The following is a 26,897-nucleotide window of genomic DNA, read 5'->3' as shown; positions in this document are numbered from 1 at the left end:
TCGCCTGAGCCCAGGAGGTGGAGGCTGCGGTAAGCTATGATTGCACCACTGCACTTCAGCCTGGGTGACAGAGCGAGACCCTGTCTCCAAATAATAATAATAATACATTAAATAAAAATACAGCCAGGCACGGTAGCTCATGCCTCTAATCCCAACACTTTGAGAGGCCGAGGCAGGCGGATCACCTCAGATCAGGAGTTCGAGACTAGCCTGGCCAACATGGCGAAACCCCATCTGTACTAAAAATGTAAAAATTAGCCAGGTGTGGTAGTGTGCAACTATAATCCCAGCTACTTGGGAGGCTGAGACAGGAGTATCACTCAAACCCAGGAGGCGGAGGTTGCAGTGAGCCAAGATCGCGCCGTTGCACTTCCTGGGCGATAGAGCAAGACTCCGTCTCAAAAAAAACCAACAACAAAAAACTTCCTTCCTGAATTCTCACCTCCAGGCTCCATCCAGCTCTACTCCAGCTGCCGCTGCTGCTGGCCCATTCCCCTCCACCTGCTGTCATCCCTTCTTGCCACTCAGAAGCTCACTGGCCTCCCATAGGCAGCCTCACCTGCTTCCTGGCTTCTCCCCCATCCCCCCTGCCCCTCAGGCTGCACGCTCCATGTTCTTCCACTTTGATGCCTTTACTTGTGGTACTTCCTCTGCCCGGAAGGCCTGTCTGTGTCCAGAACCCTGGACCCAGTCCCCTGCCAGCCCGAGCCCCTCCACAGTACAGAGCGGGTGGTGGTTCGGGGCTTGGAACCGAAGAGTATGACCTCGGGTGAGTTTCTCCGCCTTTCTGAACAACAGCCCTCCGCACCCCAGAGTTCCTATGAGGCATACATGAGAGAAGTGGGTAACGGCAGGGACAGTAGCTGGGCTGAGTTATCCCTCCTTTCCCTTTAAGAAGTCTTCCTTGAGCAGCATCTCAGTTTAAAAGGTTTCTCTCTCCTTTCAACACTACTGCACGGAGCTTTCCTGATTCTCAGCTACACACACACACTCAGAGGATCCGTAGTTACAAACTCATGGTATATTATTTTACGTGGTTTATGGGAATTTTAAAGATGAGGGCTCACTATGTTGCCCAGGCTGGTCTTGAACTCATGTCCTCAAGTGATCTTCCCGCCTGAGTCTCCTAAGGTGCTAGGATTACAGGCATGAACCCCATTTCCAGCCCCATTTCCAGCATTTCCAACTACCTGGTGTGGTCCTCTTCCTCACGGCCTGTATTCCTTATAGGCCCTCCCAAACCCCCTGGAACTTAACCATGTCCAAGTCAGCATCTTACAGATTTGGGTTTCTTGTCCTTCTACATTTTTATATGCCTTGTAAGTCCTTTCTGACTGCAGGCAACCTTGATGGACTCTGGAAGTATGGAGACTTTGCCCAGGGGTCTGTCTGCAGCCAGAATCTTGCCATTGTCATGGTGCCCGGGGGAAGAACATGGTTTAAACGGCCATAATGCACTTGAGGAAATGTGCAGGGAAGACAGCAGTGCTTGGGACAGTTCTGTCACTGAGGACTAAGGTCCAGAGAAGGATGTGTTAAGAGGAAGCTGTAAGCACTGTGTCTCCATAGGAGAGAAGAAGTACTGCTTCATGGAGAGGTTTAGGGTAATCAACTTGTGACTTCTTTCTTGCATTTTGTTGTTGTTGTTGTTGTTGTTTTGAAACAGGGTTTTGCTCTGTCGCCCAGGCTGGAATGCAGTGGGGATGATCACGGCTCACTGCAACCTCTGTCTGCTGGGCTTAAGCAATCCTCCACTTCAACCTCCCTAGTAGCTGGGACTACAGGTACACACCACCACACCTGGCTAACTTTTGTATTTTTTGTAGAGACAGGGTTTCACCATGTTGTCTGGGCTGATCTCAAAATCCTGGCCTCAAGCGATCCTCCCATCTCAGCCTCCCAAAGTGCCGGCCAGAGATTCCTTCCTGACTGCTTTCACCCTCACCCTGCAGAGCCAACGGCTGTGCTCAGGAGAGCCCCAAATCATGTGCTGTAGGGGAAGCATCGCATGTCATTCTTGTCCTCCCAGAGGACCCCATCTGATGGGGAAAGGACCCTGCAATTCATTTCCTGGGGCTGTCACAAATTGCCACTAACTGAGTGGCTGCATTCTCTCACCATCTTGCAAGGTAGAGCAATGCTGTCTCTGAAAGCTCTAGAGAAGGATCCTTTTTTTTTTTTTTTTTTTTTTTTTTTTTTTTTTTTTTTTTTTGAGAGGGAGTCTCACGCTGTCCTCCGGGCTGGAGTGCAGTGGCCAGGTCTCAGCTCACTGCAAGCTCCGCCTCCCGGGTTTACGCCATTCTCCTGCCTCAGCCTCCCGAGTAGCTGGGACTACAGGCGCCCGCCACCTCGCCCGGCTAGTTTTTTGTATTTTTTTTTAGTAGAGACGGGGTTTCACTGTGTTAGCCAGGATGGTCTCGATCTCCTGACCTCGTGATCCGCCCGTCTCGGCCTCCCAAAGTGCTGGGATTACAGGCTTGAGCCACTGCGCCCGGCCAATCCTTTTTTTTTTTTTTTTTTTGAGACAGAGTCTCGCTCTGTCACCCAGGCTGGAGTACAGTGGCTTACTGCACCCTCAACCTCCTGGGCTTAAGTAATCCACCTGCCTCAACCTCCCTAGTAGCTGGGACTACAGACATGTACCACCACACCTGCCTAAGTTTTGTATTTTCTAGTAGAGACACGGTTTCGCTGTGTTGGCCAGGCTGGTCTTGAACTCCTGACCTCAAGTGATCCTCCCGCCTCTGCCTCTCAAAGTGCTGGGGTTACAGGTGTGAGTCACTACACCCGGCTGGGAAGGATCCTTTCTAGCTTCTTGTGGCCACTGGCTGTCCTTGGCATTCCTTGGCTTGTAGACGCATCACTCGTCTCTGTATCATTTCACGCAGCATCCTCCCTGCGTGTGTCCGGATCCCTACATCTTCTTCAAGGATCACCAGTCGTGTTACATTCCGTAATATGACCCTACTCCAGTATGACCTCATCTTAACTCATTACATCTGCAAACGCCCTATTTGTAAATAAGATCATATTCATAGGTACGGGGAGAAGGGTTTGGACGTGATCATATCTTTTTGTGGGGCGGGGGTACACAATTCAACTCACAACAGAGGTTATACTGTTTAAAAGTCAAGTCTGGTAGGGAGAAGAAAATATATAAGGAGACATGGATTTAAGAACATATTCGTTAGCCGGATGTGGTGGTGTGCGCCCGTAGTCCCAGCTACTAAGGAGGCTGAGGCAGGAGAATTGCTTGAACCTGGGAGGCAGAGGTTGCAGTGAGCTGAGCTCGCACCTCTGCACTCCAGCCTGGTGACAGAGCAAGACTCCATCTCAAAAAAAAAAAAAAAAAAAGAACATATCCGAGAATTTAAAAAACAGCAGCTGGATGTGGCAGTGCACAGCTATAGTCCCAGCTACTTAAGAGGCTGAGGTAGGAGGATCGCTGGAACCTAGGAGTTCAAGTCTCTCCAGCCTGGGCAACATAGCAAGACAGCAAAACCCTATCTCTTAAAAAAAAAAAAAATGCTGGCCGGGTGCTGTGACTCACGCCTGTAATCCCAGCACTTTGTGAGGCCAAGGCGGGTGGATCACTTGAGGTCGGAGTTTGAGACCAGGCTGGTCAACATAGCGAAACCCTGTCTCTACTAAAAATATAAAAATTAGCCAGGCATGGTGGCGTACGCCTGTAGTCCCAGCTACTCGGGAGGCTTGGGCAGGAGAATCGCTTGAACCCAGGAGGTGGAGTTTGCAGTGAGCCAAGATCATGCCACTGCACTCCAGCCTGGGCAACAGAGTAAGACTGTCTAAACAGGAAAAAAAAAAAAGAAGTTTTTATTTCCAAAGGATAAACTCCTAGGAGTGAGATTACCGGGTCAAAGTTGTTTTTTTGGTTTTGTTGTTGTTGTTGTTGTTTTTTGAGGCGGAGTCTCGCTCTGTCCCCCAGGCTGGAGTGCAGTGGCGCAATCTCGGCTCACTGCAAGCTCCGCCTCCCGGGTTCACGCCATTCTCCTGCCTCAGCCTCCCGAGTAGCTGGAACTACAGGCGCCCGCCACCACGACCGGCTAATTTTTTGTATTTTCAGTAGAGATGGGGTTTCACCATGTTAGCCAGGATGGTCTCCATCTCCTGACCTCGTGATCCGCCTACCTCAGCCTCCCAAAGTGCTGGGATTACAAGCGTGAGCCACTGCGCCCGGCCAAAGTTTTTTTTTTTTTTTTTAACCTTTCATTATAGAAAAGTTCAAACATATACAAATATGAAGACTAATCCAAGAAGCCCTGGTAAAGCCCCAGCATCAACAAGGAACTTGTGGCCAAACATATATCCTATGGACAAGGGGTCAGCATTTTCTGAAAAGAGCCAGTTAGTAAATATTTTAGGCTTTGCCGGCCACATGGTCTTCATCACAACCATTCAACTCTGCCTTTGTAACACAGAAGCAGCCTCAGCTGATATTAAATGAATACATAAATACATGAGAGTGGGTGAATTCTAATAAGCTTTCTTTTCTTTTTCTTTTGTTTTTGTTGTTGTTGTTGTTGTTGTTGAGATGGAGTCTCACTCTCTCACCCAGGCTGGAGTGCAGTGGTGGGGTCTCGGCTCACTGCAATCTCCGCCTCCCAGGTTCAAGCAATTCTCCCACCTCAGCCTCCCAAGTAGCTGGGATTACAGGCACCCATCACCACGCCCAGCTAATTTTTGTATTTTTAGTAGAGATGGGGTTTCACCATGTTGGTCAGGCTGGTCCCAAACTCCTGACCTCAGGTAATCCACCCGCCTCGGCCTCCCAAAGTGCTGGGATTACAGGCGTGAACCACGGTGCCCGGCCATAAGCTTTATTTTCAAAACCAGGTGTTAGTCTAGTCTGGTTGTGGCTTGTAACTGTAGTTTGCTGATCCGTGAGTCTATACCATCAACCACCAAATTTTTTATTTTCCGGATTATTTGAAGTAAATCTTAGACATTGTATCATCTGGCCAGTAAATATTTCAGTATGAACCTGTTTAAAAAAAACTCTTTAAAAATTAACCACAACATATTTATCACACCTAAAATTTTAAAGATAATTCCTGGCTGGGGACAGTGGCTCATGCCTGTAATCCCAGTGTTTTGGGAGGCTGAGGTGGGAGGATCACTTGAAGCCAGGAGGTGGAGACCAGCCTGGGCAACACAGCGAGACCCCGTCTCTACCAAAAATAAAGAAAATAACTGAGCATGGTGGCATGCGCCAGTAATCCCAGCTACTCAGGAGGCAGGAGATGGAGGCTGTGGTGAGCCATGATTGTGCCACTGCACTCCAGCTTGGGGGACAGAACAAGATCCTGTCTCAGGGAAAAAAAAAACAAAAACTAGAGGTTTTTCAGCCCATTTGCAGAATTTTCCAGGAGATATATTCAAATGAGAAAACCGAGATGTGGAGAAGTCTATATATGACAATCTAATTTGTGTAGAACAATGGCAAAATTAACCTCTTCAGTATGTAGGTATTTATGTGTATGTGTGGGTGTATGTATGTGATGCATAACAGGTTTTTAACATGGGTTATAGGGATAGAATGACATCAAAACAGAAAAAGGAAAAAATCTGTACTTAAGAAAACAGCCTACATGGTATAATCCCATTTCTGTGTTTGTGCAAATGTACTGCTATGTATATGCACTTTGCAAAATTAAAAAGAGTTATGATTTGGCTGGGTGCAGTGGCTCACGCCTGTAATCTCAACACTTTGGGAGGCAGAGGTGGGAGGATCACTTGAGGTCAGGAGTTCGAGACCAGCCTGGCCAACATGGCAAAACCCCGTCTGTACTAAAAATACAAAACTTAGTTGGGCATGGTAGTGCACGCCTGTAATCCCAGCTACTCAGGAGGCTGAGGCAGGAGAATTGCTTTAACGCGGGAGGCAGGGGCTGCAGTGAGCCACAATCGCACCACTGCACTGTAGCCTGGGCGACAGAGTAAGACTCCGTCTCAAAAGGAAAAAACACAAGGCCTGTAATCCCAGCACTTTGGAGCGGGCAGGTCACCTGAGGTCAAGATTTCAAGACCAGCCTGGCCAACCAACATGGTGAAACCCCGTCTCTACTAAAAATACAAAACTTAGCTGGGTGTGGTGACGGGTGCCTGTAGGCCCAGCTACTTGGGAGGCTGAGGTGGGAGAATCGCTTGAACCTGGGAGGCAGAGGTTGCAGTGAGCTGAGATTGGGCCACTGCACTCCAGCCTGGGTGACAGAGCGAGACTCCTCCAAAAAAAAAAAAAAAAAAGTTACAATTTTAAAAACGATTGAGAGGGAATGTTTAATGTCATTTGATGTCATTAAGGAAGTACAAGGGAATTTGCTTAGGAGTTGGAAAATGCCCGAGAGTGTGGGAAAACAAAGACTTAGTGGCCACTGCCGGTGCTGGTCAGCCAGGGAAGGCTCCGTGGAAGGTTTAGAGGGGAGAGAGGGGCAGCTGGATGCTCTTGGGCCACCGTCGCTCCCTGATCTCTGTGCCTCTTCCTCCTGCTCCGGGAGAAATAATGTTTCCTTGGGGGATGAAAAGCATCTCTTTGTGCGGGCTTTAATTGCCATGTTGTTGTGCCAAGGGAGTGAGTGGCAGGCGGGAGCAGCAGCTGGGCACAGCCAATGCCAGGCAGCGGTGCCCGCTCCCTCAGGACGGCCCAGCCAGCTGACTCCCGGGAGTGCTGCCCACCTCTGCCCCCAGCTGGGTGCCTGCAGAGGGACTGACCACCCGTGGGGCTGGGGGAGGATGACTAGAGGAGGAGAAAGGGGCAGGCATCTGGGAGGGTCTCAGCCACTCTCAGAGGCTTATTCATCTCATCCTCATTTCCCCTCCCCCCTTCTTGTTTTTCAGACTGTCAGCATCAATAAGGCCATTAATACGCAGGAAGTGGCTGTAAAGGAAAAACATGCCAGAAATATCCTTTTGGATGTTGCTTGGAAGACCGACCCCGAGGCAGGTCAACTCGTGGGGACTGAGGTCAGGGCCAGGCTCCCTTGCTCAGCTCCAGGAAGGGGCAGCCCTGCACAGGCCAGGTCCCTGCAGCTTCTGATGACGGCAGCTTCTCAGCGCTGGCTGCAGAGACCACAGACCTTCCGGGTGGCAGACACCAAAGAGGCCGTGGAGCTCAGGCCTTTCAACTTACCAAAGATCCTGCTCCTTTCCTTGAAGACTTAAGCATTCCTTTCTTTCCTTTTTCCGAACGGGGTCTTGCCATGTTGCCCAGGCTGGAGTGCAATGGCACGATCATACCTCACTGCAGCCTCCAACTCCTGGGTTCACGCAGTCCTCTCGTCTCAGCCTTCCGAGTAGCTGGGACTACAGGTGTGCACCACTACACCTGGCTAATTTATTTTATGTTTTGTAGAGATGGGGTATTGCTCGTTGCCCAAGCTGGTCTCAAGCTCCTGGCCTCAAGCAATCCTCCGTCCTCTGTCACCCCAAATTGCTGGGTTATGGGGGAGAGCCACTGCGCCTGGCCGACTCAAGCTCTGTAGAATGTCGAAGTCACTTGAAAGTCACTTTCCTTTGAGAGATCTCCTGGGGGTCAGGAGGGATCTTCACCTGTTATCGAAGCCCTCCAGTTCCTCTCTTTGCCCACAGGGACACAGGGACCACTCCTCTGGGGGTTACATAATCAATAATCCTCTCCTTTTCTAAGCATGAAAGGAAAAAAAAAAGAGAGAGTATTTTTTTTTTCTTTTTTGAGACAGAGTCTCACTCTGTTGCCCAGGCCGGAGGGCAGTGGCATGTTCTTGGCTCACGATTCTTGTGCCTCAGCCTCCCGAGTAGCTGGGATGGTAGGCTTATGCCACCACACCCGGCTGATTTTTGTAATTTTAGTAGGGACGGGGTTTCGCCATGTTGGCCAGGCTGGTCTTGAACGCCTCTTACTAAAGTGCTGGGATTACAGGCATGAGCCACCACTCTTGGCCGAAAGAAGAAAGTTTTAGCTTCAGAGGTTGATTGGCCTTAAACCGAGGCAGGGGCTCTCTACCTTCGTGAACAGGTTCAACCTACGCCAGAGGGGAGAAGGCAAGAGCCTTGAAGTGGATTAGGAAATGGATGGCTTGAAAAGCCCTCTGTAAGCCCACCACACATAGGAGCAGCCTATGGCTTTGTAGAGAGGCGCAGGACCTTGCTGGCTGATGAATACCTAGGGATCTGCCTTCGTGTTGCAGAATCCAGGAGCTGGACAGCTTAATCCCCAAAGGCTGAAGGAGAGAGGCTGCCAGGGGGGTGGCTAAACTTTTAACTCTCTGTGTGCTGCACCAGAGCAAGGTAGAGTTCCGGGCAAGCAGAGTTGAGAATTTTTTTTTTTTTTTTTTTAAAACAGAGTCTTGCTCTGTCGCCCAGGCTGGAGTGCAATAGCGTGATCTCAGCTCACTGCAATCTCTGCCTCCCAAGCTCAAGAGATCCACCCGCCTCAACCTCCCAAGTAGCTGGGACCACAGGTGTGTATCACTACCCCTGGCTAATTTTTGTATTTTTAGTAGAGACAGGGTTTTGCCATGTTGCTCAGGCTAGTCTCAAACTCCTGCGCTCAAGCCATCCTCCTGCCTTGGCCTCCCAAAGTGCTGGAATTACAGGCATGAGCCACCGCGCCCAGCCTTGGAGCCCACGCCCAGCCTCGGAGGCTGGACTTCTGTCTACAATGGGAAGCTCCTCCTTGCCTGGGCTCTTGGTTGCTGTGCCACAGCCAGGCAGGCCAGAGCAGCTTGTCCCGAAGCCTTCTGGCCTCAACCCCTAGAGGCGACCCTCCAGGTTAGCTAGCCAGAGAAGCCCAGCATTGCTTAGTGTGGTGTGTGAACTGCTGTTTGCTAGAGGGAAAGCAGCTTGCCTTTAGTGGGAAGATGCTTTGGCTGGAATTAGCATGGGGGCCGCAGAACCCCTCTGGGGTGACCCAGAAGTCCAGTCCTACGCAAGCCTAGCTAGATCTTGCTCTTTTTTTTTCCCCCCCAGAAAGACACAGGCCCCTTGCTTTCCTGCACCACGTTTGGTACCCTTGCGATGATCCAAAGCAAACCAAGAGAAGCCTTTATTTTAAATGGCCCAGTTGATTTTCTCAGAGGAAATGACTCAGCCCTGACCCTTACCTACAAATAATTTGTGATCAATCTGATAAATGATATGAGTAAGGGAGAGACAGTTGTCACCAGGCAGCGTGCTGTTCAGGACAAGACATGGGCGCAGAGAGGCCAGGCCTGCAGCGGCAGGGTCACGTCACATGCTGCCAGGGAGGCTCCCTGGGAGGAGGGAAGGGACCGTGCAAGGAGATTCTGACATCCCGCCACTAGAACTCTCGGGCTCACTCTGGGACCTTGAGTGGGGCCTCCATGAGCCTTAGGTCACTTTCTGTCCAATCAAAGGTTGGACAAAGAAGATTTCAGGCCAGGCATGGTGGTGGCTCACACCTGCAATCCCAGCACTTTGGAAGGTGGAGGCGGGTGGATCACCTGAGGTCAGGAAGAGACCAGCCTGGCCAACATGGTAAAACCCCGTGCTACTGAAAATACAAAATTAGCCAGGCATGGTGGCAGGCACCTGTAATCCCAGCTACTTGGGAGGCTGTGGCAGGAGAATCACTTGAACCCAGGAGGCAGAGATTGCAGTGAGCCGAGATCATGCTACTGTGCTCCAGCCTTGCCAACAAGAGCAAAACTCCGTTTCAAAAAAACAAAGTAGATTTCAAAGATTTAACAGTTCAGCTCTAACATTCTATGAGTCTCTGATTCATAATTTCTAAATGGCGAATAAATGTTGAAAAATCAACTCCATACAGTAGGGTTTGAAATGCCTAATTAAAGATTGATCATTTATTTATTTATTTATTTATTTATTTGAGGCAAGGTCATGCATTGTCACCCAGGCTGGAGTGCAATGACACAGTCAGGCTCAAGTAATCCTCCCTCCTCAGCCTCCTGAGTAGCTGGGACTACAGGCACACGCCATCATGCCTGGCTATTTTTTTATAGAGATGGCGTCTCGCCATGGCCCAGGCTGGTTTTGAACTCCTAGCTGGGCTCAAGCAGTCCTCCCGCTGAGCCACCACACCGAGCCCATTTATCGTTATCGGGTCTTTTATCAGCTGCCTTAGATACAAACTGAATAAGCATTAGGAAGTCTGACTTCAGACATGCTGCTTACCCATTTATCACAGATGCCCAAATGGTGAAAAGGTTGGCTCGCCACCTTGGTATTCACTCCTGGAGGGCTGGGGACTGAGTTTTATTTTTCTTATTTTCTTTTTTTCTCCCTGAATGGATTTTACAGTCTTTGACACACACTTGGGGCATAAAAATGCTTATAATGTGAAAGAATGCCAGAAAGGTCTCCTTGCCCATTTCAAAGTCAGGGTTCCTGAGCCCGGTGCAGTGGTTTGCACCTATAATCCCAGCACTTCGGGAGGCCCAGGCAGGAGGATCACATAGCCCAGGAATTCAAGACCAGCCTGGGCAACATAGTGAGACCCATCTCTACAAAAAATAAAAAATTAGCTAAGTGTGTTGGTGCACGCCTGTAGTCCCAGCTACTTGGGAGGCTGAGCGGGGAGGATCAGTTGAGCTCAGAAGTTGGAGGCTGCAGTGAGCTATGAGTGCACCAGTGCATACCAGGCTGGGCAACAGAAGGAGACTCTGTCTCTAAAAACTTAATTAATTAACAAAATTAATTTTAAATTTAATAAAATAAAGCCAGGGTGCCCGGCTAGCTCTGCACTCAGCTTCGGTTTAGGAGGCTGCTCTCAGGAAAAGTAAGCACTGTCCGCTGGGAGAAGGGAGTACGGGGAGGCTGGGGGTTGCTGGTCTCTCCTCACTGCTTCCTCACAGTCTGCAGGGGCTGTGCTTTAAGTGAAACCAAAAATTATTTCAGAAATCACTCTTACACCAAGGTCGGGTGCGGTGGCTCACACCTGTAATCCCAGAACTTTGGGAGGCCAAGGTGGGCGGATATCTTGAGGCCAGAAGTTCGAGACCAGCCTGAGCAACATGGGGAAACCCCATCTCTACTAAAAATACCAAAATTAGTCTGGCATGGTGGCGGGCACCTGTGATCCCTGCTACTTGGGAGGCTGAGGCACGAGAATTGCTTGAACCTGGGAGGTGGAGTTTGCAGTGAGCCAAGATTGTGCCACTGTACTCAAGGCTGGGCGACAGAGTGAGACCCTGTCTAAAAAAAAAAAAAAAATAGAAAGAAAGAACGAAAGAAAGAGAGAGAAGGAAGGAAGGAAGGAAGGAAGGAAGGGGAAAGAGAGAGAGAGGGAAGGAAGGAAGGAGAGAGAAGGAAAGAAAGAGAAAAAGAAAAAAAGAAAAGAAAGAGAAAGAAAGAAAGGAGGAAAGAAAAAGAAAAGAAAGAAAGGAAAGAAAGAAAGAAAGAAAGAAAGAAAGAAAGAAAGAAAGAAAGAAAGAAAGAAAGAAAGAAAGAAAGAAAGAAAGAAAAGAAAAGAAAGACTCCTGTATCAAAAGCTGACTTTAGCTTCCAGACCCAAACATCTGTTTAAGCCCACCCCTCACTAAATGAAAATGTCATTGGCGAACGGAGCTTTACGGTATTTTCCAGTTCAGAAGCAAAATAACATGTGCTCCGGGTGAGTCATTTAGTTTCCTACCTGAGGCGAGTCTTTCTGCCCTAAATGACAGCGCACTTGTGACCTGAGCCTTGCTGAGTAAAGCCTAAAGTTCCGGGCACAGAGTTGTCCTTATAGCTGACGGTGCCCAGTTGGTGGGTCCGTGAATCTTGTCGAAGCACACAATTACAAAAGTGGAAATTCTCCCTTCACTCCACAAAGAGCTCACTAATGACAGATCTAGAATGCTGAACTTAAAATCATGTGAGGCCAGAGGGACATTTATTTTGAGATGGGGTCTCGCTCTGTCACCCAGGCTGGAGTGCAGTGGTGCGATCTCGGCTCACGGCAGCCTCCACCTCCCAGGTTCAAGTGATTCTCCTGCCTCAGCCTCCCGATTAGGTGGGATTACACGCATGCACCACCACACCCGGCTAATTTTTGTACTTTTAGTAGAGACGGGGTTTCACCATGTTGGCCAGGCTGATCTCGATCTGCTGACCTAGTGAGCCGCCCACCTCAGCCTCCCAAAGTGCTGGGATTACAGCCGTGAGCCGCCATGCCCGACCCTGGTGAACATTTATTACATGCAAACTGACGACTATCTGCAGGGGGTGGGTGTGTTTGGAATTAGGCCTGGGGAGAAGCGGTTCCAGGATCCCATATATGGGGAATTCAAGGTGTGGAGACATTGAAGGTGCCCCTGAATGGGGCCAGGCAGGTTTACGGAAGAAGTGGGGTGTTCAGGTTTACGGAAAGTGCATTTTAGACAAAAGATTGCTGCTGTCAAGGAAAGTACAAGGCTGGCTAAATGGAAAGGGGCCGGAGGTGCTGCCTGGAGGAGGAGCCAAGGGGTCAAGGTGCAGGATTCCCTGCAAGGACCAAGGTCCTTAATGAGGAGCGGAAGAACACCCTCACTTTTTTTTTTTTTTTTTTTTTGAGATGGAGTCTTGCTCTGTCACCCAGGCGGCTGGAGTGCAGTGGTGTGATCCTGGCTCATTGCAACCTCCGCCTCCCAGGTTCAAGCGATTCTCTTGCCTCAGCCTCCTGAGTAGCTGGGATTACACGCACCCACCACCACACCCAGCTAATTTTGTATTTTTAGTAGAGGTGGAGTTTCGCCGTGTTGGTCAAGCTGGTCTTGAACTGTTGACCTCAGGTGATCCATCCACCTCGGCCCCGCAAATTGCTGGGATTACAGGTGTGAGCCCCTGCGCCCGTCCTGCACACCCTCACTTTTAATAATGCACCAGAAAGAACCTGAGGAAGCCCTCAAATGTTTAAAAGTTAGGTGTTATAAGGCCAGACACAGTGGTTCATGCCTGTAACCCCAGCACTTTGCGAGGCCAAGAGGGGAGGATTGCTTGAGGCCAGGAGCTTGAGACCAGCCTGGGCAACACAGCAAGACCTCATCTCTATCAAAAATTTAAAAATGAGCCAGGCATAGTGGTGCATGCCTGTAGCCCCAGCTCCTTGGGAGGCTGAGGTAGGAGGATTGCCTGAGTCCAGGAGTTCGAGGTTACAGTGAGTTATGATCACACCACTGCACTCCAGTCTGGGCAACAGAGCAAGACCCTATCTCAACCACCACAACAAATAGCTGTAGTTATTCCCGAAGGAGCCATCATCAACTCAGCATTCTCATAGAAAGGGCAACCCAATACCACCGTGGCCTACAGGGTATTTGTGCAAATTAGAAAAAGACACACCTGTCTCTCGAGACACTTGCATCTCGGGAAATTGTCTACTCAAGTGGATTTTGTTAGAACAAGTATTCCCATCTGCCCTAAAACTCCCAGAATGAATGTACAGTTCTATGGTATCTTAGCTCTGAGCGGTGCTCCCTCCAAGGCACTGCCAACCATGACTTCCACAACTGCTCGGTCCCCTGCAGTGACTGAATGCAGGCTCAGTTCCCTACGGTGGCTGGGTGCAGCCTCTATCCCCTGCACTGGCTGGGTGCAGGCTCAGTCCCCTGCAGTGGCTAGGTGCAGCCTCTATCCCCTGCAGTGGCTGGTGCAGGCTCACTCCCCTGCAGTGGCTGGTGCAGGCTCACTCCCCTGTAGTGGCTGGTGCAGGCTCATTCCCCTGCAGTGGCTGGGTGCAGCCTCCGTCCCCTGCAGTGGCTGGGTGCAGCCTCCGTCCCCTACAGTGGCTGGGTGCAGCCTCTATTCCCTGCACTGGCTGGGTGCAGGCTCGGTCCCCTGCAGTGGCTGGTGCAGGCTTGGTCTCCTGCAGTGGCTGGGTGCAGCCTCTATTCCCTGCACTGGCTAGGTGCAGCCTCTATCCCCTGCAGTGGCTGGGTGCAGCCTCTATCCCCTGCAGTGGCTGGGTGCAGGCTCGGTCTCCTGCAGTGGCTGGGTGCAGCCTCTATCCCCTGCAGTGGCTGGGTGCAGGCTGGGTCCCGGGAGGCAGAGCCCATGCCGTTGTTTTCCATAACCCCCCCCCCACCATGCATACTGGGCACCCACCATGAGAAAGGGGCACAGACCTTCTGGTCTGTTGTCAACCGCCTGCCTCTGTCTAGCAACGCAGTGCTCTGCTGGAAGTTCTGCCATGTGTTCCATAAACTCCTCCGAGACGGACACCCGAACGTGAGTTCCTAGGGCTGTGGGGTGACAGGGAGCCAGGGACCCTTGTGGGGAAAGTAACTGCCTGGGCCACAGAGGCTGCTGTCCTCTCCCACACTGCCACCTTCTCCTGGCCTTTGGGTTCCCCATCAGAGGTGGGTGAACCTCTCTCCCATCAGCCTGTCCCCCCGCCCCAGGTTCACCCCCTCCTCTCTCCATACTCCTTCCCTTTGTCTTTCCTTCCTTCTCCATTCTCTCATGGGCTGCTCTTTTGCGTCTGCAGGTCCTGAAGGACTCTCTGAGATACAGAAATGAATTGAGTGACATGAGCAGGATGTGGGTGAGTTTGCAGATGTACCCAGGAGCCACCTGCTCCTCCTGTCCTTCCCCGGAGGCCGCAGAGTAAGGACTGAAGGGTGAAATAAATTGATCTCCTTCAGCTTGTTGAGGATTTCTCCCATGAGCGCCAGAGAGAGACTAAGGATGCCCCCAAAGAGTACCATGATATCCATAGTCTTGCCTGGGGTCCCTGGATGCTTCAGGAAAGTTCCAGGGCCCGGGAGCTTCTCCTGCCAATGGAAACTCATGTCACAAAGCTGTGACATGAGTTGGGATCCCTCAGCAGTAGCTACACGGCCATGGTTCCTGGTTGTTTTTCTTTTTTTTTGGTAGAGATGGGGTCTCGCTATGCTGCCCAGGCTGGTCTTGAACTCCTGGCCTCAAGTGATCCTCCCACCTCAGCCTCCCAAAGTGCTGGGATCACACACATGAGCCACTGTACCCAGCCCACAGTTCCTACTTCTCTTCTCTTTCCACTGGTCCCGTTGGAGTCATAGTACCTTGAGAATTAGAATTAGCATACCCAGTTCTTAATGCCAGAGCTTTGTCTTTCCTATTTAGAGATTCTCAGTGCTTTAGGATGAGAGAGGAGGTAGGTGGCAATATCACAGTCAATGGAAAAGAGCGTTTCTATACACAGAGCACAATCACCCCAGATTCTGATGTCCGTGGGTGTGTATATGGAGAGGGGTAGTTTGCATTTTGAAGAATCTCCATGGCCAGGCGCAGTGGCTCACACCTATAATCCCAGCACTTTGGGAGTCCAAGGCAGGCAGATCACCTGAGGTCAGGAGTTTGAGACCAACCTGGCCAACATGGTGAAACCCTGGATCTACTGAAAATACAAAAATTAGCCCGGTGTGGTGGTGGTTGCCTGTAATCCCAGCTACTTGGGAGGCTGAGGCAGGAGAATCGCTTGAACCTAGGAGGCAGAGGTTATGGCGAGCTGAGATTGGGCCACTGCACTCCAGCCTGGGTGACAGAGTAAGACTCTGTCTCAAAAAAAAAAAAAAAAAAATCTCCCTGGTTGATTCTGATATGTTCTTTTGCCTCTACCAGTTGAGAACTACTACTTTAGCCTTTTTGCACAGTCTTACCTGTATCTGTCTGCACCTATAAAATGTTGGCAACTATGTAGTCCTATCTACCTATCATAGGTGAGGAAACACAGGCCCAGAAAGGGAAGCAGCTTATCCTAAAGTCACAAAACTAGGTACCAGAACAAAGTTGAGAGTTGTCCCCAGATTGCCCAACTGTGTGCCAGAAAATATTCCCTGTAACATGTAAAGCTTAGGTCTTTTTCCTTTTTGTTAGAATTTGCCTGATATATATTTCACCATCTTTTGACTTTAAGCATTCCTGTATTTTTACGTTTTAGAAATAACACTTACAAATAACATTTGGTTGGATTTTGTGTGGTTTGTGGTTGTTGTTTTTTATTCAGGATGGTAGTCTTTGTCTTTTAACTGGGCATTTAGTCCATTTACATTTATTATACTACATGGTATGTTTAGATTTATGTCTCCCATTTTATTTTATGCTATTTGTCCCATCTGTTCTGCTTCTATTTCTCTCATTCCTTGCTTTCTTTTGAATTAACTGGGTATTTTTTTCTCATTCTGTTTTTTCCTCATTACTATTTGGGAGGTTAAAAAACAAATCTACTTTTTTTGTTTTTGGAATGTTCTCTAATAATTACAAAATGCTTGCTTGGTTTATCTAGGTCTACCTTTCATATCTTTGTTTCTTGTATAACACAAAGACTTTAGAATATTTTAGTTCCATTCAGTTCCTCAATTTATCTGTTAGCATAACATTTTGGTTTTGATTATGTTTATCTGTAAACTCTGTAAGTTATTGTTTTATTTTCCTTGTTTTATTCTGTGCTCTCCATAGACCTTCCATCTGAGATCACTTTCTTTCTGCCGGAACTATTTCTTTTATAACTTCCATAATTAAGAGTCTATTGGTGGCTAACGCCGTGTTTGCTTGTTTAAGAATGTTGGTTTTTTTTTTTTTTTGGAGACAGAGTCTTGCTCTGTTGCCTAGGCCAGAGTGCACTGGCACAATCTCAGCTCACTGCAACCTCCACCGCCCAGGTTGAAGCGATTCTCCTGCCTCAGCTTCCCAAGTAGCTAGAATTACGATGCCTACCACCACGCCTGGCTAATTTTTATATTTTTAGTAGAGACGGGGTTTTGCCATGTTGGCCAAGCTGGTCTTGAACTCCTGACCTCAGGTGATCCACCCACCTTGGCCTCCCAAAGTGCTGAAATTACAGGCATGAGCCACCACGCCCGGACGAGAATGTCATTATTTCAACCTCACTCATAGAAGGTATCTTCTCTGGGTTTAGGTTCTAAGGTGACAGTTATTTTCCCTCAGCACGTAGAGGATATTTTCAAGATATCTTTCCACTGACTTCTGGCTCTGATTATTTTCATGGAGTTGGCTGTGAGACACTGTTGCGCCTTTGAAGCTAACATGTGTTTTATCTCTGGCCATTTTAACATCTTAGAATGTGTCTAGGGGTGAATTTATTTTGGATTCTTTGGACGGTGGGTTAATGTCTTTTATTAGTTGTGAAAATTTCTCATTGTCACTTCAAACACTGCCTGTGCTCCATTCTATCTTTTCCTTCTCAGATTTTTTTTTTATACGGAGTCTCACTCTGTTGCCCAGGCTAACTGCAGCCTGCGCCTCCCAGGTTCAAGTGATTATCCTGCCTCAGCCTCCCAAGTAGCTGGGACTATAGGCATGCACCACCACACCCAGCTAATTTTTGTACTTTTAGTAGAGACGGGGTTTTGCCACATTGGCCAGGCTGGTCTCGAACTCCTGACCTCAAGTGATCTTCCCTCCTCATCCTCCCAAAGTGTTGGAATTACAGGCATCAGCTACCGCGCCCAGCCCCTTCTCAGATTTTGGCTAGATGTGTGTCAGACTTTCTCATCCTACCCCTCATGTCTCTAAACCACTCTTCCAGTTTTTTCCCACCTATTTGTCTTTGCTATATTCTGGATAATTTTTATCAGCTCTAGCCTTCTGTTTGCCTCATCTCCAGTTGGGTCTAATGTGTTATTAAACTTTTCCATAAAGTTTTCAATTTTATTTAGTACAGTTTTCTTTTCTTCTTTTTTTTTGTTTTTGTTTTTTTTTTCCTGGTTTTTTTTTTTTCTTTTTTTTTGAGACGGAGTTTTGTTCTTGTTGCCCAGGCTGGAGTGCAATGGTGCGATCTCCACTCACTGCAGCCTCCACCTCCCAGGTTCAAGCAATTCTCCTGTCTCAGCCTCCCACGTAGCTGGGACTACAGGTGTGCACCACCACGCCCGGCTAATTTTATATGTTTAGTAGAGATGGGGTTTCACCATGTTGGCCAGGCTGGTTTCAAACTCCTCACCTTAGGTGATTCATCTGCCTCGGCCTCTCAAATTGCTAGGATTACAGGCATGAGCCACCACACCTAGCCCAATTAGTACAGTTTTCATTTCTTGAAGTTCTATTTTTTTTTTTTTCAAATCTGCTTGTTTTTTGCTGGGGGAGGTTGTTGTTTGAGACAGGGTCTCACTCTGTCACCCAGGCTGGAGTGCAGTGGTGCGATCATGGCTTACTGCAGCCTCAACCTCCCAAGCTCAGGTGATCTTCCCACCTCAGCCTCCCAAGTAGCTGGGACAACAGGTGTGCACCACCACACCCAGCTAATTTTTGTAGACGCAGGGTTTTGCCATGTTGCCCAGGGTGGTTTTGAACTCCTGGACTTAAGCAATCTGCCCACCTCAGCTTCCCAAAGCACTGGGATTATGGGCAGGAGGAGCTACTGTGTCCAGCCCTGCTTCTCCTCCTTTACAATTTGTTATGCTCTGCATATATTTTGAAACAGTGTCTTATTTCTTTAGATATATGAAGCAAAGTCATTTCATATATATTTTGTAATTCTATTATCTTTTTTTTTTTTTTTTGAGACAGAGTCTTGCTCTGTCACCCAGGCTGGAGTGCAGTGGCGTGATCTCGGCTCACTGCAAGCTCCGCCTCCCGGGTTCACGCCATTCTCCTGCCTCAACCTCCCGAGTAGCCGGAACCACAGGCGCCCGCCACCACAACCAGCTAATTTTTTGTATTTTTAGTAGAGACGGGGTTTCACCATGTTAGCCAGGATGGTCTCGATCTCCTGACCTCGTGATCCGCCTGCCTTGGCCTCCCAAAGTGCTGGGATTACAGGCGTGAGCCACCGTGCCCAGCCTATCTAAGGTCTTTAGAGATTTGTTTCTGTCCTCCGTCACTTTTGGTGCATTTTGCCCATGCCGTGTAGTTTTCTTTATGTTCGGTTATTTTCTACTCTAAGCTGCTCATCTTCCTTGGAATTTTATCTATGGGGAATTCTTTGAAGTCTGTAATGAAGGCAGGTTCCTCTAGAGAGAATTGGCATTTGCTTCCATTGAGATCTCTTGAAATTAAATTCTCAGCTAAAGGTTTTGTGAATTTAGGGCAGATTTTTCTCCCCCGATCACAGTAGTGATTTGAGGCTGCAGAATTCTTCATAGTCCCTTGGGAGGACTTCCTCAGTGCAGGAGTCCAAGCGTTTGTTATTTTATTATTTGCCTTTACTTCCCCTGTACCAAGGAGGCAGTCTTGTGTGTGTGTGTTGGTGGTGGTGGTGATGTTTTGAGACAGTTTCTTGCTCTGTCATCAAGGCTGGAGGTACAGTGACATGACCACAGCTCACTGCAGCCTCAACTTCCTGGGCTCAAGCGATCCTCCCACTTCAGTCTCCTGAATAGCTGGGACCACAGGTGCACACCACCACGCCCGGCTAATTTTTTAATTTTTTGTAGACATGGGGTTTCGCCATGTTGGCCAGGCTGGTCTCAAACTCCTGAGCTCAAGCAATCCTCCCTCCTCGGCCTCCCAAAGTGCTGGGATTACAGGCATGAGCCTCCATGCCTGGCTGACAGATTCCACTTCAGGACCCCATCCCATGTGTAATAGTGTAGATGCTATTCGTCTATTGAATCCATCTGGAAGGGATATTCCCTCCACTGTTCTTAGATAGAGACACGGAAAAAAAGAGCCCACAGGCAGACTATGATTTTGCCAAAGGTGGGAGACTCATCTTCTTTATTTTGAGGTGGAGTCTCACTCTGTCATCCAGGCTGGAGTGCAGTGACACAATCTTGGCTCACTGCAACCTCTGCCTCCCAGGTTCAAGTGGTTCTTCTGCCTCAGCCTCCCAAGTAGCTGGGACTACAGGCGTGCGCCATCACACCCAGCTAATTTTTGTATTTTTTGTAGAGACAGGGTTTACCATGTTGGGCGGCCTGGTCTTGAGCTCCTGACCTCAAGTGATCCGCCCACCTCGGTCTCCCAAAGTGCTGGGATTACAGGCATGAGCCACCGCGCCTGGACAGACTCAACATTCTTAAGTAGGCAGCTTTGTCCAAAATTTATCAAAGGAAGTCCTTATGTTTGTACAAAGGATTGTGCTTTAAGGAATGTTCATTGAAATGGTTTATGATAGCAAACATTTCAGCCGTTTGAATTGGCTTCAGCTCATTTGAATTTATTGAGTCAGTTCAATAAATTACAATAATACTGGTCGGTCACTAAAAATAATGAAAGAAAGTTTAAGAAGTTGAATAAAATTGCAGCATATTAAGCAAGAAAAATAGATTGATTCTATTTACATTTAAGAATAAAGGTAGATGGCTGGGTGCGGTGGCTCACGCCTGTAATCCCAGCACTTTGGGAGGCGGAGGTGGGCGGATCACCTGAGGTCAGAAGTTCAGGACTAGTCTGGCCAATATGGTGAAACCCCATCTCTAGTAAAAACGACAAAAATTAGCTAAGCATGGTGCTCACACCTGTAGCGTAATCCCAGCCTTTTGGGAGGCCCAGGCAGGTGGATCACTCGAGGCCAGGAATTTGAGACCAGCCTGGGCAACATGGTGAAACCATATCTCTACTAAAAATACAAAAATTGACCAGGCATGGTGGCGCATGCCTGTAATCCCAGCTACTCGGGAGACTGAGGCAGGAGAATCACTTGAACCCAGGAGGCAGAGGCTGCAGTGAGCAGAGATCGTGCCACTGTACTCCAGCCTGGGCAACAGAGCTAGACCCCATCTCTAAATAAATAACATAAAGGGGAGAAAAAAAAAAGAAGAAGGTAGATTCTTTACCAGAGAATTTCTGGCCTCAGATCTCTCGACCGTCATGTTCTTGTTGTTGACTCTGCTTCCCCTCCTCTTCCTGAAAGGGCCACCTGAGCGAGGGGTATGGCCAGCTGTGCAGCATCTACCTGAAACTGCTGAGAACCAAGATGGAGTACCACACCAAAGTGAGTCTCTGCGGACAGTTCTGCCGCCACCACCGCCTCCCTTGCTCTATCCCCTCAGCCCCTCCCTGGGCTCAGTTGTCAGCTCTTTCAGGTAATAGACAGCCCAGGCTTCTGAGGAAGTGTGTGCATCATGTACCCCAGCTGTGGGAGAGGAAAGCCATTGCCAGGCCCACGGGACGTGATGAGGCCTGGGATTTTGGCCCATGTCTTCTGCACCCTTTGTGCCCCATTTTGCAACTAGAAAGAACAACTGGCCAGGCACGGTGGCTCACACCTATAATCCTAGCTGTTTGGGAGACCCAGGCGGACAGATCACCTGAGGTCAGGGGTTCAAGACTGGCCTGGCCAACATGGTGAAACCCCGTCTCTACTAAAAGTACAAAAATTACCCGTGGTGGTGATGCGTGCCTGTAATCCCAGCTACTCGGGAGGCTGAGGCAGGAGAATTGCTTGAACCCAAGACCAGGAGGCGGAGGTTGCAGTGAGCCAAAACCATACCACTGTACTCCAGCTTGGGCGACAGAGTGAGACACTGTCTCAAAAAAACATAAAAAAGAAAGGGTAACCCTAGCCACTAGACTGCCTTATGAAAATGTTACAGAAGCATTGATTTTACTGTTTTTTTTTTTTTTTTTTTTTTTTTTGAGACGGAGTCTTGCTGTGTCGCCCAGGCTGGAGTGCAGTGGCCGGATCTCAGCTCACTGCAAGCTCCGCCCCCCAGGTTTACGCCATTTTCTCCTGCCTCAGCCTCCTGAGTAGCTGGGACTACAAGCGCCCGCCACCACGCCCGGCTAGTTTTTTGTATTTTTTTTAGTAGAGACGGGGTTTCCCTGTGTTAGCCAGGATGGTCTCGATCTCCTGACCTCGTGATCTGCCCGTCTCGGCCTCCCAAAGTGCTGGGATTACAGGCTTGAGCCACCGCGCCCGGCTGATTTTACTGTTAATAAAAACAATTCCTGGCCGGGCACGGTGGCTCATGCCTGTGATCTGAGCATTTTGGGAAGTCGAGACTGGAGGATCACTTAAGACCAGGAGTTTGAGACCAGCCTGGGCAACATAGCAAGACCCTGTCTCTACAAAAAATTACAATTAGCCAGAGGTGGTGACACATGCCCGTAGTCCCAGCTACTCAGGAGGCTGAGGCAAGAGGATCACTTGAGTTCTGGAGCTGAAGGCTGCTGTAAGCTGTGATCACGCCACTGTACTCCAGCCTGAGTGACAGAGCAAACCTACTCCTGCAATTTCTTTTTTTTTTGAGACAGAGTTTTGCTCTTGTTGCCCAGGCTGAAGTGCAATGGCACGATCTCAGCTCACCAAAACCTCCACCTCCTGGGTTCAAGTGATTCTCCTGCCTTAGTCTCCTGAGTAGCTGGGTACTACAGGCATACACTACCATGCCTGGCTAATTTTGTATTTTTTTTTTTTTCAGTAGAGATGGGATTTTGTCAGGTTGGTCTCGAACTCCTGACCTCAGGTGATCCACCTGCCTTGGCCTCTCAAAGTGCTGGGATTACAGGCGTGAGCCATGGCACCCAGCAATTCCTACAATTTCTATAGCAAGCTCCCCTACAGACCTGTCTTTTAATTTTTTTATTTTATTTTTATTTTATTTTATTTTTTTGAGATGGAGTCTCACTCTGTCACTTAGGCTGGAGTGCAGTGTGGCACGATCTCACCTCACTGCCACCTCTACCTACTGGGTTCAGGCAATTCTGATGTCTCAGCCTCCCAAGTAGCTGGGACTACAGGCAGGAGCCACCGCGCCTGGCTAATTTTTTGTATTTTTAGTAGAGACGGGATTTCACCATGTTGGCCAGGCTGGAGGTGGATCACCTTAGCTCACTGCAGCCTCAAATTCCTGGGCTCAAGAGATCCTCCTGCCCCAGTCTCCCGAGTTACTGGGACCACAGATACTCGCCACTATGCCTGGCTTAGATCCACTCTGGTGTGAGGCTGGGCAGGGTAGAAAACAGCATCTCAGTCACAGAGGCCTCAGCACCCACCTGAGCCACACCTTGGACCCAATGGGGATCAGGCTGTAAAGCAATGACATGGGCCACTCTGCATTTTAAGTCCACTTTTCCAAAGTGGACTTAAAAGATCCAGGTGGCCAGTGAGGACAATGATGAGAGCCAGAATTAGGAGTTGTCCATGGGACAGTCAAAGAAGCAGGGACTGCCTGAAGATTGGCAGGAAATGAGGCTGGGTGGGGTTGCTTGGGCCTATAAACTCAGCATTTTGGGAGGCGAAGCAGGGCGGATTCCTTAAGCCCAGGAGTTCGAGCCTGGGCAACATAGGGAGACCCTGTCTCTACAAAAAATTTAAAAATTAGCCGGGTGTGGTAGCATGCAACTGTAGTCCCAGCTACTCGGGAGGCTGAGGTGGGAGGATGCTTTGAGCCTGGGAGGTCAAGGATGCTTTGAGCCTGGGAGGTCAAGGATGCAGTGAGCTATGATCACATCACTGCCCTCCCACCTGGGCAACAGAGTGAGGCCCTGTCTCCCAGAAAAAAGAGAGAAGAAGGTGACGTGATGCATACTGTGAGGTGGGGGAGGGGAACAGCTGAGGGGTGTGCAGGGATCTGGCAACTGTGGGAGACAACAGGGGGTCAGGCAGAGGGGTGGGCACATAGGAGGCAACATAAACCAGAACTGAGGCTGGGCCAGGCCAGGGTGTCAGAGGCCGAGGCGGGGAGTCGGGCTGCCCTCGGGCTGGATTGCAAGGCAAAGAAGCAGGAGGGAGAGGCTCAGGGTGTGGAGGGGAGGGGACTTATAGCGTGTGATTGGAGGGAGGACCAGGCTCTTGTAAAGGTGTCATGAGGAGGTGGGGAAAGGTGAGAATTGGATTTAAGATCTTCTGGGGCTGGGCACAGTGGCTCACGCCTGTCATCCCAGCACTTTGGGTGGCTGAGGCGGGCAGATCGTCTGAGGTCAGGAGTTCAAGACCAGCCTGGCCAACGTGGCAAAACTCATCTCTACTAAAAATACAAAAAGAAATTAGCTCACGCCTGTACTCCCAGCTACTCAGGAGGCTGAGGCAGAAGAATCACTTGAAACTGGGAGGCGGAGGTTGCAGTGGGCTGAGATGCCGCCACTGCATTCCAGCCTGGGCAACAGAGCAAGACTCCATCTCAAAAAAAAAAAAAAAAAGATGGGAGTAGAGGTTTTGAAAGTGTTAAATTGAACTGGTGGGTGTGGTGGCTAACACCTCTAATCCCAACACCATGGGAGGCCGAGGCAGGAGGATCACTTGAGGCCAGGAGTTGGAGACCAGCCTGACTGACATAGTGAAACCCCCATCTCTACTAAAAACACAAAAGTTAACTGGGTGTGGTGGCACGCACCTGTAATCCCAGCTACTCAGGAGGCTGAGGCTTGAGAATGGCTTGAACCCAGGAGGCGGAGGTTGCAGTGAGCCGAGATGCTGCCTCTGCACTCCAGCCTGGGCGACAGAGCAAGACTCCATCTCAAAAAAAAAAAAAAAACAAAAAAAGATGGGAGTAGAGGTTGAAAATGTTAAATTGAACTGGTGGGTGTGGTGGCTCACGTCTCTAATCCCAAAACCATGGGAGGCTGAGGCAGGAGGATCACTTGAGGCCAGGAGTTGGAGACCAGCCTGACCAACATAGTGAAACCCCCATCTCTACTAAAAACACAAAAGTTAGCTGGGCGTGGTGGCATGCACCTGTAATCCCAGCTACTCAGGAGGCTGAGGCTTGGGAATGGCTTGAATCCGGAAGGCAGAGGTTGCACTCCAACCTGGGTGACACAGCAAGACTCTCTCTCAAAAAAAAAAAAAAAAAAAAAATACAGTGTTAAATGGGAAATGTGAGGAGGAAGGGCCTAGGGTAGTATTTTAGGTGAAAAAGGAGAGAAGGGAGGGTGTGGAGAAAGCAAGACTGGGAAAGATGGTTAGGGAGGAAGGGGACTGGGATGGGAGCTGGGGCAGTGGCGCTGCAGGGATGATAGAGGCCAAGGGAGTCCCTTTCCCTTGTGTATAGAAAGAGAGCAGAGTTCAGCGGCATCAGAAGCAGCCGGTGCCGATGGCCAGGCCCCTAGCTTTTAATAGCATGGAAGGGCAGAAGGGAATGGTCACGTGGGCTTGGAGAATTGGGGTCGAATGAGGATGCAGCTGGCTTTGCTTCCAAAGGCTCTCGAGCTCACTGCTGTCTTGTTTTTCCTGGTTTTAGAAAGCAGGGGAAGGCCGGGCGCGGTGGCTCAAGCCTGTAATCCCAGTACTTTGGGAGGCCGAGACGGGTGGATCACCAGGTCAGGAGTTTGAGACCAGCCTGGCTAACACGGTGAAACCCCGTCTCTACTAAAAAATACAAAAAACTAGCCGGGCGAGGTGGCGGGCGCCTGTAGTCCCAGCTACTTGGGAGGCTGAGGCAGGAGAATGGCGTGAACCCGGGGGGCGGAGCTTACAGTGAGCTGAGATCCAGCCACTGCACTCCAGCCTGGGCGACAGCGAGACTCCGTCTCAAAAAAAAAAAAAAAAAAAGAAAGCAGGGAAAGTGGGGAAGCTGGTATTGTCCAAGTGTGGAGGAGCAAAGGACTTTTCCAGTTTTTAGCAATTAGCGATACAAGAGTGGGGAAGGAGGCTGGGCAGAGTGGCTCATACCTGCGGTTCCAGCATTTGGGGAGGCCAAGGGTTGAGGTGAGACCAGCCTGGGCCACACAGTGAGACCCTGTCTCTTAAAAAAAAAATTTTTTTGGCCGGGCGCGGTGGCTCACGCTTGTAATCCCAGACCTTTGGGAGGCCGAGATGGGTGGATCACCTGAGGTCAGGAGTTCAAGACCAGCCTGGGCAACATGGTGAAACCCCATCTCCACTAAAAATATAAAAAAATTAGCCGGGCATGGTGGTGCATGCCTGCTAATCCCAGCTACTCAGGAGGCTGAGACAGGAGAATCGCTTGAACCCAAGGGGCTGAGGTTGCAGTGAGCTGATATCATGCCATTGCACTCCAGCCTGGGCGACAGAGTGAGACTCCATCTTGAAAACAACAACAGCAAAAATATCCTGCACACATTAAAGAAAAATTCATTCTCTGGCTGGGTGCAGTGGCTCACGCCTGTAATCCCAGCACTTTGGGAGGCTAAGGCAGGCGGATCACCTGAGGTCAGGAATTCAAGACCAGCCTGGTCAATGTGGTGAAACCCCATCGCTACTAAAAATAAAAAAAATAAAAAAATAAAAAAAAATTAGCCCGCATGGTGGTGTATGCCTGTAGTACCAGCTACTCAGGAGGCTGAGGTGGAGGATCACTTGAGCCCAGGAATTCGAGGCTGCAGTGAGCGATGATCATGCCACTGCACTTCATCGTGGGTAACAGTGAGGTCATGTCTCTAAAAAATAAAAAAAGAGAAACAGGAGAGAGCCTGATTCCCCCTCCTCTGCCATGTAAGCAGTGTAACCAAGATGAGGCCCCTCACCAGAGACTGAATCTGTCAACACCTTGACTTTGGACTCCCCGGCCTCCAGAACTGCGAGACACTGTCTATGGGTTAAGCCACCCAGCATGTGGTATCTTGTTATAGCTGCCCAAGCTGACTGAGACGGACGTTCAGGCCAGAGAGTGTGCATGCATAGTGACACCAGCTGTGAGTCTTTCTCCAGGGACAGTTGGCAGCTGGCCCTAGGTGCAGAGCCGATGACAAGGACCCAGGCTCTCAGCAGGTCTTCGAAGCAGTGTGGTGGAAAGGCAGGCAGGGCATGGGAAAGTGGAGCCAGGCCACCAGTCATGATGTTGAGACTGAGCCAGGAGGCAAAGGCAGGCAGAGAAATGGAGAGGAGAGGGAGCAGGAAGGGACTGGCCATCTCTGAGACTTAAGTATGAGTAGTGGGTGGACTTGAGGGCAGGAGAGGACTGGAAGGGCAGAAGCCTGAGTGATGCAGCCAGAGAGGGAGATGCTATAGTGGAGAGTTCTAGGCAGGGATGTTTTAGGTGATGGTGGAGTCTGGAGTGGGTGTGCGTAGCTGGGGATGGAGTAGAGGTGAAGGTGCTGAAACTGAGGTCAAAGGTTGTAATCTCAGGGTGCATGACTTGGGGCAAAGGAAAACTGTGTCCCAGGTGCCAGGTCAAGCC

General features: G+C 49.6%; 1 protein-coding gene across 3 annotated transcripts in view; it reads left to right on the top strand.

Moving 5' to 3' along the window:
• HIP1 (huntingtin interacting protein 1) overlaps positions 1–26,897 on the top strand; it is a 208,774-nt gene that overhangs the window by 129,830 nt on the left and 52,047 nt on the right. For all 3 annotated transcript variants that reach the window (XM_025379867.1, XM_025379865.1, XM_025379866.1), the window contains exons 2-5: positions 6,856–6,919; positions 14,018–14,160; positions 14,420–14,476; positions 20,729–20,809. In XM_025379867.1, the coding sequence (XP_025235652.1) occupies positions 6,856–6,919; positions 14,018–14,160; positions 14,420–14,476; positions 20,729–20,809 (345 nt within the window). The remainder of the gene's footprint in view (positions 1–6,855; positions 6,920–14,017; positions 14,161–14,419; positions 14,477–20,728; positions 20,810–26,897) is intronic.

The sequence above is a fragment of the Theropithecus gelada genome, chromosome 3 (genome assembly GCF_003255815.1).
Source record: "Theropithecus gelada isolate Dixy chromosome 3, Tgel_1.0, whole genome shotgun sequence".
NCBI lineage: Eukaryota > Metazoa > Chordata > Mammalia > Primates > Cercopithecidae > Theropithecus > Theropithecus gelada.
Note: the sequence above shows the minus strand (reverse complement) of the source record. Positions and strands in the feature narration are given on the sequence as shown.